The sequence below is a fragment of the Bacillus rossius genome, chromosome 12 (genome assembly GCF_032445375.1).
Source record: "Bacillus rossius redtenbacheri isolate Brsri chromosome 12, Brsri_v3, whole genome shotgun sequence".
NCBI lineage: Eukaryota > Metazoa > Arthropoda > Insecta > Phasmatodea > Bacillidae > Bacillus > Bacillus rossius.
The window spans coordinates 38,513,526-38,526,082 of NC_086339.1; the positions used below are offsets into that span (position 1 = coordinate 38,513,526).

Here is a 12,557-nt window from a genome sequence, read left to right on the forward strand (position 1 = left end):
TAACTTTGTAGCCATGTTTCTTTTACTTTACATAAACATTTCAGGTATTATGATCATGCTACAATAAATATTAATTAATCATTATTAATTTTGGTCAGGTTTTACACACAGTTTGAAGTATTTTTAAAATTATTTTATTCTATGGTTTTGTTTTGGGCTGTTAACACATGTCACTTGCGTTTGGACAAACTTTCCAGAAGGTTTGAAAAGAAAGGATAACAGCAATGGGAGACACTGGCACCCTGAAGTTATTTAAATAAATGCGTCGCTGGAAAACCCATCACGTAGGCGCATGACTGCAGCAATAGCCCGAAAGGCTCACTGGTTGCTTTTCAACCAGCCAATCAGGACTATTCATGTGGAGCGACATGAATTTCGTGACTTTCATAGAACAATTTTCAGCAACACACCTTCTATATATGGTTGTGATTCTGGTTCTGTGCTGTAATTGGTAAGAGTGACCACGGGGTTGCCTCCCTTTGTTTCTTTTTTACAGGGAGGTAACTGCGGGGCACAAGGCAGTTGTCACTCGATTGTCGCCCCGTGCAGCAGTGTCTTCAGCAACTTGTGAAATTTTCATGAGAATTCCATGACAATATTAAGTAGTGATGGTTCGAATCCCATTTTTCTCGAATCCGAATCTCGAATCCGAATCCCAAACAGTACCTCGAATCCACCCCTCGAATCCGAATCAAGTTCTCAAGGGTTAATTATAAAATAATTTATAAGTTAAGAGAAAAAATTCAACATTATGCAGAATTATTTAACCCTTTAAATTTTTATTTAAAAAAACAAGGATTTTGACACGGTCTGGATCAAGACGATTCCATTTTTGGTCACATGTTTCCTGCAGTGCTGAACAAACGTTCAGAGAACACTGTCGCAGGTGGTGAACACAAATATTTTTTGGACAGTTTATGTAGCCTGGGTGAACACGCAGACTGAGTTTTCCAGTATTCGAGAATGTTTATTTCTGGGTTAACTGTAGTATCACCTAAGAATCTGGTCACTTCATCAATTACTGTAGAATCCGACTTGGTGGATTTAAGGCATTCAGGCATTATCTGTGAGTACAGTGATTCATGTATCCACGGAAATCGGAAAACAAAATTCAACATCCGACGGAACAATATTTTGTTGTTACCAACTTGACATTTGTTTAAAGTCCCAAATGAAGGTAAACGCTTTCCTGAAATATTTAATGGAAACTGAAAGGCGCCACCTTGGCTTCAATGGTTTTAGGCCATAAGAAATATTGTCGTGCGTCTTTTAAAATTAAGCCTCACTAAAGCATAGTGATTAATATGCCCAAAGTTAAAAGTGACGGGGTGTTTTCTCTAGTTTACCCATTAAAATTTTTTATATTAATATTAGTTATTTTTTATGTTGCTCAAAATGATTGGCTAACCAATTCATTGGTTGGCCATCATGGAATTCTCAGATAATACATATTTTAACGTTGGTAGTCTACACAAACCAAACTTGGTCCTAAAAAAATTCATAAATAGAACGTGTATCAGAATATTTAAAATTGAATTGCGATATAAATAATAATTGTATTATGTATTAATTTGTGTCATTCATTATTTCATTGTTATTACTACATGTGCGACCGTAACCTGTGATGAAAGTCGGCATTATTGTTGTATTACTAAGTAACAGATTTCTCAGTAAAGTTATTTTAAAAAAAATAAAAATTCATATTTAGTCTAGATCCTAAATGTGCTTTATTTTATTTTTTAGCATATTCTGAGAATACATATGTGATATATGCCTTATTTAATGCCAATGTAGCGAAAATGCATCCATGTTCATGAATATAAAGTAAGTTTCCCAACTCAGTACATGTTTCATAATTTTTTTTATATAATAACAAATTAAAAGTACAATACAGTAGAACCTCGTTAATCCGTGATGCGCTAATTCGGGAATCGGATAATCCGGGACGATTTAAAAGAGAAGAAAAAAAAGAAGTAAAAATTGTCAGCGCTTAAAATTAACGTCACGCGGGCCGGCTGCCGGCAAACACTGCAAGCCATCGCGTGGGTCGCAAAAAACTCTGCAACGCTGTTTGTACCGACCCTCTGTGTCGCCCCCCCCCCCCCCCCCCCCTTCAGCTGTCACATTTGTCACTCTTTAAACTTGAGGGGGATGTCCTGACTTCTGCTTCCCGTCTCCCTTTGTTTGTTTCCACCCGCCAAGGCACGGCAGGCGCCTGGCGAGTGACATGTCTGGCTGGCATTCGGATGTACGAAGGGGAGGTGGGAGGGTGCAAGGTCAGCACGATCTTATCTTTCTCTCTTCGGCTGTTGTAAATGACCGTGAACTAATGGCCAGGCAGTGCTGTATTTTTTTAAGCCGAGACACTAATTCGAAGACGGCCGGCCTTTACCGTGAACGGCCTTAACCCAGCTGCACGCCGGTGTCTGAGAAGCTTGACAAGACCTTCCGGGCTTTTAATCGCTAGTCCGTGAAATTCGGTAATCCGTGATTATCTCGGTCCTGACCATCACGTATTAACGAGGTTCTACTGTACCTCAATAGGATGTGTTCCAAGGAAAACGTAAACAGGCCAAGTAAATTGTAAGCATTTAAGTAAGTTTTTAAAGTACTACTACATTTACATCTATATTTCTCCTCGAATCCCGAATCTTTTCCCTCGAATTTTGAATCTTTCGAATACTAGAGATTCGGTGGGATTCGAGGATTCGAGGATTCGAGGATTCGAGGATTCGAGGATTCGAGGATTCGACCGGCCCATCCCTAATATTAAGACATCAACTAGAACTGTGATTGGTATGTATTGTAAAATTGTTTCATCATAAAGTAACCAGACAAGTTTAAGAACTCTTACTTTGGAAAAAAAGAAAAGCTTTTCCAATTAACGAATGTCCATCAGAAGACTGTGTAAAGTGGGTGAAACGTGAATTTGTTTTTAAATAATAAACAAAAGAAAATTCAAAGACTCATTTTTCAAAATAAAACGTTATTAATGTCTCATTGAACAGTTAGTGTAGGATAGGAACTACAAAGAATCTTGTGAAATTATCCAAGTTGTGACGTGTGTTGCTATTGGTTAGAATCTTCAAGGCAATCAGTGATTGGGCCATTATTTCAATTCCTTCCAGGGGGACAGAGGTAAACACATCTGTAGCCATGGTTCTGTCCTTTGAAGTCAACGGGAACGGTCGTGTTTTTGGTGGAGGCCAGCCAAATATTTATGTCACCTCAGGAGAATTTCCCCCCTGTGGTCCAGAACGTGCTGTAACATTTTTCTAGTATTATTTTCAAACACAATATTTGACCACAAGCAGCAGAGTGGCCTAAGCAGATCTTTTGTTGATAATTGGTGGTTATACAGAGAGAAATTGTTTTCTCAGGTGATTTTAGCAATCACCAAGTCTATTAACATGCACCATGAGCTTTTATTGAGAGAGAAAAAAACAATACAATGATACAACAGAATATTGTACTGTGAAAATAACAGAGTCAAAGACATAGTTCAAATGTGATATTTAAAATAAAATTTATCGAGTTCTGTGGTTGCAAAGAATGCAAATTTTTTTCTCTCTGCCTGCTGTTTGCAAATATAATGCTAGGAGCATTAATTTATCTCTGTATTTAATATTAAAGCTCAAATATGCATGATGTAGAACTTATGTATCTAACTGGCAGTTAAAAAACTAGTCTATTTTAAAAGTAAATGTTAATTTTTGATCCTATAGTTATTCTTTGTATTTTAGTAAAACCAACATTAGTAGTGTTTCGTTTTTTGACTTTTGAATGAAAGTAGCATAGCTTAAAACTTACAAAGATTTTATACCACTGCAGATAATCCAAACTAAACTGTGAAGCCAATATTTTCCTAAAGTTTCATGAACAAACAAACAAAACCACCAGATAACATTAGTTTATCTTAGTAGGTGTTATACTTATCTTTTTACATGCTTTATATTAGCTTCACCAGTATGTTTGTCTGTCCGTCTGTAACTCTTTCGACAGAGTGAGTGACTCATCACTGTAAAATGTCCCACAAATTCTATTATGTTCGTTAGCCGAGCGGTCTAAGGTGCGCGACTTCTGTGACGTCAGCTTTCGGATTCAGCGATCGTGGGTTCTACTCCCGGCCACGCCGAAAAATTTTTTTTTTTTCCGGTAAATTCTAAGATTATATTCATACATCTAACTGTAAATGATTCGGAGAGACTTTACCATTTCTTTGTGACGTTGCAACTCCAAATAGTTATCTCAGATGGTAATAGGTAGTGTCGGTAGCTCATTTCCCTATGATAATTATACATAAATATAGTTTAAAAAACTAAAAAAACATGCTTTTAAAGAATATCAAACTAAAAAGTTAAAAATAAATATAGTTTAAAAAACTAAAGAAACATGCTTTTAAAGATTATCAAACTAAAAAGTAAAAAATAATATTAAAATTTAATTTATGACAATAGTATATAAGCAATACTAGTATAAATGAGAAAAAAGCATGTGGCGCTTAATATACAAAAAATATGGCACAAAGCGCCTCAAGCTTTTTTCTCATTTATACTAGTATTGCTTATATACTATTATCATAAATTAAATTTTAATATTATATTTTACTTTTTAGTTTGATAATCTTTAAAAGCATGTTTCTTTAGTTTTTTAAACTATATTTATTAAAAGTGTGAACCCCAACTTACACTGGAGACAAGACTAGTAGTGTTTCCATTTCAGATGAAAGAAGCCACGGAACCCCAAGGCAAACAAAAATTATATTTAATCTTTGTGTAGAATGTAACAACTTTGAATGTTTATTCATGCTAAAGAAAATTTTAAACAAATTTAATGAATACCTACCTAAAAACTAACTTTAAATATGTGGAATCATGCAGCAGATTCATTCACAAAGCAAAACTAAATTGTAAATGCTAAATTTGTAACTTTAATTTCTGGCAGAAATGTGCTTTATTTATTCCCACATACAAAAGATCACACAATTGTTATCCGCTTCTACTCTGTAGGAAAAGTCGAACACAAAACCGTTTCAAGGGACTGTTTAAAAAAATCTTTTAGGAAAGGCTCGATTCTACTGAAAAGCATGTAACACTTCCACAATTAATTGCCTGAGTTAATCATTACGTTAGGGCCATAGCCAGGATTGTGTTAAGTACACCCGTAAAATTTTATTTTTATAAGCTTTGTTATAATTGAATTTTAAAGGAAAATTTATTGTAAAATAAAAATCTCTGTGAATAGTGGACTTTTACAACTAAACACTTTATATTTTGTTAAGTGAAACGTTTGGATTTCATTGAAACAAGTCAAAGAGTGTTGAAACAAGTCAAAGAGTGTTGAAACAAGTCAAAGAGTGTTGAAACAAGTCAAAGAGTGTTGAAACAAGTCAAAGAGTGTTGAAACAAGTCAAAGAGTGTTGAAACAAGTCAAAGAGTGTTGAAACAAGTCAAAGAGTGTTGAAACAAGTCAAAGAGTGTTGAAACAAGTCAAAGAGTCTTGAAACAAGTCAAAGAGTCTTGAAACAAGTCAAAGAGTCTTGAAACAAGTCAAAGAGTCTTGAAACAAGTCAAAGAGTCTTGAAACAAGTCAAAGAGTCTTGAAACAAGTCTAAGAGTGTTGAAACAAGTCTAAGAGTCTTGAAACAAGTCTAAGAGTCTTGAAACAAGTCTAAGAGTCTTGAAACAAGTGTAAGAGTGTTAGAACAAGAAGCAGCGCCCACCTCTTCCGTATGCGGTTGGTCCTGGGGAAGTTGAGCTCGTAGCAGAGCGTGGGCGCGCACATGAAGTACAGCACGTCTGCGAGGTTCAGGTTGTCCGGGTACTGCACCAGCTTCGTCTCCATCTCGTCCCGGCTCGCCGAGCCGTTGGCCGTGCCCGCTGCAAGCAACGCCCGCGCTCCAGTCGGTCCCCCGGGCGTTCCCCCTTACAACCATTAGAATAAGTTTTCTTTTTTAGTTGAATTTTGTAAGAATTCTCAGGGACAGTAGACCTTAACTCCAACGCTTGCACACAGAAATTTAGGTATTGATTTTGCTTGAGAGAAAAAAAAAACTAAATGTTATATTTTGGTCTTTATTTCATTGTTTTTAATATTTTGTCCTTGATTTTAATATTTTGTCCTTGATTTTTATATTTGTTCCTCTACTCTTTGCTGATTTACTTAAAACTAGTCATAAATACATACATATTAATGTAATTAAATATACACTACTTGGCATTACAGGCATTAAAAATATGGACTATGTACTTGGAAACAATTTCTGCTCCTTCTGTGCTCGAGACATGTCGGGCTATAATGGAGAGGTAATCATTATTGTAGCCTACTAAGGATTACAATAATGCTTCCAAAATTAACCTCTATAATTTTATGTAGCGAAGTTACTTCTTATTTTGGTTTTTTGTTTTCCCTCCCCATATTCTGGAAGGGAGGAGTCCACACCTACTAACCTAACCTCCTGGCTACATCCCTGTGGCAAGACAACAGATACATTACAGTACACATTTCAACACACATATCTAACTTGCAGAACATGCATAATCAATTGTAAAATGTTTGCTTGCGCAGTCATAATTTAATCAACACTACTTAAGCAACACCACATCTTAAAAAAAAAGTGAATTTGTCGAATAGTAGCAATGTAATGATGTAGGATAGTGTATTTTTGTTATGATGGTGGCACTACCAAGGGCAGTTGGGCTCTTGGATAACTATCAGCTGTCTAGTGTGCTCTATGTCCATGTTTTCACTTAGTGGTGAAATGTCTAAAGGAACACGGTCTAACAATTTAAAACAAACTTTCAAACAATACAATGATTGTGATCAGCAAAAGATTACACACATTTCATTATGCTCTAAATTAGTGTATAGTGGTTTGTAAGCCTATCCCTTATATTTAATGGATCATTATCAGGGTACTACATACTATGAAAAATTAGATTTTAGTTTGAGATAGTCAATTTATCCTGTGTTTTGAATTGTTTGAAGGTACCTTTTCTATTACCAAAGTTTTTGCTGTCTGCAGGAACCCTATTTCGACTTCAAGCACTGGCCAAGTATTTTTAAGGACATTCCTGGCCAAAACTTCAGAGATGAGGAACGAAGAAGGTAGAAAGTGCTCGGCTTCAAGAACTGATACAGGCTGCCTTACAGACAGGAACTGTAAAGTTTCCTACTTCATCTGTACATATTCCAGTTTACGTGTCACTCCATCAAAAAAAATTTTGCACTGCAAACATTAAATTTTGCTACATTTGTGTGGCAGTAGTTCTCAACCAGCAGCGGGCGGCAAAACCTAGTGATTACCAAGTGTTTGAAATTCTTCAGGAGTTTAAGCAGCAGATTTATTTATGTTTCCTGAAAAGCAATATTTTAGAGCTGCACTTATCCCCACCACAACTAACACACACACACAGTTGACCAGGTGGACACCTGAAGTGAAAAATCGTGGCTCAATTCAGTTTGTTACGAATCATACAATATGTAATTTTTTTATTAAATTTTATTATCACTAAATGTACTAACTGCACTTCAACTTGCAAAGAGTCATTTGGCAAAAATGTTTTATATTTTTAATGTACAATGCTGAGTAACTGACAGTGACAAAGAAAACCAATAAATTTTTTGATTCTAATAATTCAACTTCTAAGAGTGAAAAGAATTTTCAAAAACACACTGAAACAAAAGTTTGTAGAGTACATTGCTGCCAATTGCAAGATATCAGCTTAAAATAGTAAAACACTCACCGAGATTGTGATTTGACAAACTCTGTCTCCTCACGTGAGTTCTCGAAGACGCTTCCAGCCGGCTCCCACGGCACCAGTAGTTCACTTGAACGTATGACCACAGCTTCAAAAACATGACCGAATACGTGAAGCACACCATTGAGGCACCAACTGCAACAGTATGACAGTACGATAGCCCATAACTGCCACTTCCGCCGCCGTGTTTACCCCCTCTCCACAAAACAAACTCTCCACAGATTCCCTTTCCTCATTTAACCAGCAGAGCCAAGATTTTATGGTGTTATAAAAATGCAAATTTAATCATTAAAAATAGTGTATTTTGTCTGTCACCAATAAATATTAAAACACACATAGGCTAATAAGTATATTAAGCACAATTACACTTCAACATTTCATGGTTAAGTTCTTAAAATGTGTACGTAAAGCAATTCTAAGTACTATTGATGAAAGTTAAACAAAAAACTGCAACTAAATCATTTAATATTTCCTTAGTTCATGAGAAAATTATGAATATGAAATTAAAACTACAGATAAACATTATTTTTAACTGCAATGTCAACACCAAGTATTTTTACTATTAATATGAATCAAAATATTATGCAATGTTAAAATCCCAAAAGCATTATACTTAAAAGTTTTCTTGTGATATTTCTCTATAGGTCTTTAGCCATGTCTGTATGATATCAGCTGTATACTGCTTTTATTTACAGTTAAAAAAAACCATAAAGATACTAAATAGTTTTACTTTGTACATTTTAATAAAAGCTTAAACTAAAGATAGATGAAAATATATTTATATTTTAATAGAAAAAACTAGATACTCTAGTACATTTGTGTGTTTGGATGAGTACTGACTTCAATTTTGCCATTTCATTTTTTATCATTATTCACCATATATTCTTGCCTATTAATCAAAGAAATGTTAAACTTTGTTTTTCTACAATGGATAATGTTCCCAGAGATCTACAGCAGTGATGTGAAATTATGTTACTAGATAAGTTCTCTGGAAAATTCTTGGATAGAATCTACATGTGCTAAAGTATGTTATTGAAACACTAAAACATAATAGGCCTATTTACATGGAAAAATTTGTTATGTACACTATATGATTATCCTTTTATTAATAATTTAAAATCCTTTAAGAATACACAAAGTCCACAATTTCTGTATGTAATTATATTTACTTAAATTACTTACGGTATTCATGTTATATTATTTAGCTTATAAATTTATATACTAAAAGCAAACAGTGCTACATTTTGGTAAACTCTATGGAAATAAATTTAGAGCAGAAAAATGGTTATGCATTTAAGTAGGATTAAAAAAAAAAAAAAACGAACATAAAAGTGTAAAAAAAAAATTTTAACCTCAAAATAATTCATGCAAAACTTAGTTGAAAACATTCAAGAAGCACCATAATATTAAATAAAGAGAATATCTTCCAAAATCTGCTAGGCAAGCACTTGTATCCCAATTGCTCAATCCTGTGCTATGGTGCCTGAAGCGGCAAGCTACTCACACAAACTGAATGCAGTGTTCTTGAGGTGAATGACCACCATGGGAATCAGCACCATCACCAAGAGATTGACAATGTGAGCAAACATGCCAGGCGCATGAGCTATGATCTCCTGGAACACAGATAACACATAAATGCTTTACATTTTTTTTTTCAGCATTAAGACTTATCGTAAGAGATCACTAGACTTCTCTATATGCTAGATTTTTATTTTCATGTTTCTAATCAAAAATTAAACAGTTAACTATCTAGGCTGAACAGAAGACAAATTGCAACAATCGCGAAAGCTTATGAATTTGAGTCGTGCTATGACTTAGAATCAAACACGTGACCTGTAAACACCAAGTGATGCATTAGTAATCAGGGCCAAGGAGCCTGATAAGGATGAGAAGAATTTTTCTAATAAAAAGTAAGTTTTCAAGTACAGCAGAGTCACTTGTTATGAAACTATTTGTAAAATAATAATCTCTCTTGACACAGTAATGCTGTTTATCTTTAGCCGAGTGAAAAGAAATCTGTGGTGCAGTTCAATTACAGCTTCAATTTTTCATCTTTTATCACCTTACAAGTAGGCCATATGATTAGTTTAAAGAAACCATTAAACCATTGCACTCAATATAGATTTAAGTGATCATTTTGACAAAACCAGAATACACTGCTGCAGTAAGTATCTATCTACTGCACAACTTACCGAGTTGACTTCACACTGCCCTGATTAAACACTACAAAAATGCATCGTGAAAATGAGAGAAAGTTACTAAATGGTGGGAGAATATTCTTGGCTTTTACCAAATTTCAAAAAAATCTAGGCAAATATAGTGACTATTTTTGTAACTCCATCATATTTAGCTGCAGTTACTCAGATCTGTAGCCATAATATAAATTTATTCTCCCTTAATTCATCTCTACCAGAAATGACCAATCACTAATTCTGTAACGGATTCAGAAAATCTGTTAGGGTATTCTGTATACCTGAGTCACATTGATTTTTAATATTTTAACTCTAAAACAGTGTTTCAACACTTGCTTCAGAAAATTTCAGAGTTTTCTCCAGTTACTGCCTAAACTGTCTTCCATCTTCTGTAGGTATCTAATGACTATGCATTCCTCTCGCTGGCATACTTGGTGTCAGCACATCCTGGCAACATGCATTTTCTGGTTTCAGGCATTTCTTAACCACAAAAGCAACATGAATTGTAGATTTTTTTTTTTTTAACAGCAACAATCACATGTATTTTTTCTTGCCACAGAGCAGGTTATTTTAACATTTTTAAATAATACTATTTTTCTTTGGTATCCCTGTTTGATAAACCTGCAGAATTCAAATTCAGCATGGCCATGGTCTCAAACATGCTAGATTAAAGATCCCTTCAGGGGCCTGCCTAGTCAGGATAAATGTGTTTTGAGGTGGGATGATAACTGCCGCGCTCGCAAGCATTGCAGTGCGGTATCGCCTGTAAGTGCACGTCTATGGACTAGCATGCAGTCTTATCATGCATAGGACAACTATCAGATTTCATTGGTAACCATAACATTATATGGTGGAGAAATGAATATAAAAGTGTAATGCAAGTTCTTAAAGTGCTTTCATGAATCTGTACCGGCTGTAATGCCTAAAAATTGATCTCACAACACACTTTAGTCACTTTTACTCTTCTATAAATACAGCTTAAAAACTGAATACAAAACAAACCATCCATCCCCTCAGATTCCTTAAATGAACAGACCTCTCACTGACATCTTGAGCAGTTTTCAAATTGAGTGGTTTTTTTCTAACTCTGCACACCGATGTGCCTAGATAGGTGGTCCTGAATGTAGCTGGCATTACATCAAATTTTTTTTAGCATATCTTTTGAAAGAGACCACCAGGCGTAGAGGCACCTGGTATAGCGTCAAGTCACTGCTGCCTACAAGGGCAGACCCACTGATCATGCCCGCCTGCATGATGCGTGAGAGGAGGGGTCAGGGTCATGCATTTAGACTAGATAACAGGGGGTCTATTAGGCCTGTGCCATCCACTAAGCAATCTATCTATTTGAATTCGCCAGGAAACATGCAATTTGTTTTACATCAAACTGGATGTGATGCAAAGATTTGCATCTTATGAGAAGCTTCGCATTTGTTGCCAAGCTTCAAAATATTGGAAGCCTAAGATTTTTTTTTTTTTAATTATTAACTGTATAGTGAATTTTAACAAGATGGGCAGTATTTTAATCGAATTCCTTGTCAAAAATTATGTCCAAAGCCAGGGTTTAGCATTTTTCAAAGTCTTTTTCGCTTTTATCGAAGCAGTTTCACTATATAATTTAACCTTAACCTCGGCAAATTTAATGATTCGATAGTTGACGTAACTGCTCTGGAAACAAATTCTAATGGCAGGTGCAGAAACTTATGTGTGATTGAAATAAAGAAAAGTAGTTGAAAACATAATTTGCATGTATTTGATCATGCTCTGCATTATTTTTAAGATTTCCACGTTACATTTTGTGTTAGTTTTATATTAGAAGTGAATTTGCAACATGAAAACATAAATTTGCTCGTTACTGAGGTTAGATGTTATACATCTCAAGTGAGAACTGAAAGACTTATTCACAATTTGTTTTATACCTATAGCTGTTTTGATACAAATGTTTTATGTCAAGGATGCTAAAATACTGTGTTGCCAAGTTCTCTGACCTTTCCTTTTATTTTGTAAACATTGCTTTGGAAATACCCAGTTATTCATAGCGTTACCAAGAGAAGATTAAAGTTAAAGACTAGGGTAGTTAACTGGCAAAAGTTCTTTGGAAGAACTTGGTAGTCAACAGCAAATTTTGATTTTTTGCCAGTATTTGTTGAAAGGTTTATCTTATGTTCAACTTAGACAATATTTGCTGCCAAAAATCATATTACATATGTATTTACCCTATAACTTAGTGTTTAGTGAATGCGGGATATAATGCCTGATAATAAGGCATGTCCGTAACACTGCACCTGCTAAGTCCTGACCTTGCTCAATTATCAAAGTTCTACTGTAGTCAAAAATTTAAACTTGAAATTGGGGGAAAATTTCCAAATTAAGTTCTTTCCTCAAAACAGGACAAAAATAAAAAAATTTGGCTGAAAGATTTTTCTACTTGATAGTTTATGGATATTTTTTTATTTATTAACTATATTTTGTGTTAATACATACTATTGCTTCATTGGATGAATCCAATTCTCATGTAAATAATATTATTTTAAATTTTCCTCATTGTTAAAATGTTATTCCTCCTTTCTATTTGTTAACTTCTACACTAACCCACAAAACACATACT

The 12,557-nt window shown here is 34.7% G+C and overlaps 1 protein-coding gene across 2 annotated transcripts in view; it reads right to left on the minus strand.

The window, feature by feature from the left end:
• LOC134537851 (diacylglycerol O-acyltransferase 1) overlaps positions 1-12,557 on the minus strand; it is a 59,312-nt gene that overhangs the window by 13,133 nt on the left and 33,622 nt on the right. Inside the window, exons 5-7 of one of the 2 annotated variants that reach the window (XM_063378729.1) lie at positions 9,265-9,373; positions 7,746-7,895; positions 5,723-5,879 (exon numbers count right to left, since the gene is read on the minus strand). In XM_063378729.1, coding sequence (XP_063234799.1) covers positions 5,723-5,879; positions 7,746-7,895; positions 9,265-9,373 — 416 coding nt within the window. Of the gene's footprint in view, positions 1-5,722; positions 5,925-7,745; positions 7,896-9,264; positions 9,374-12,557 lie in introns of both variants that reach the window. The other variant, XM_063378728.1, reaches the window with a different exon arrangement.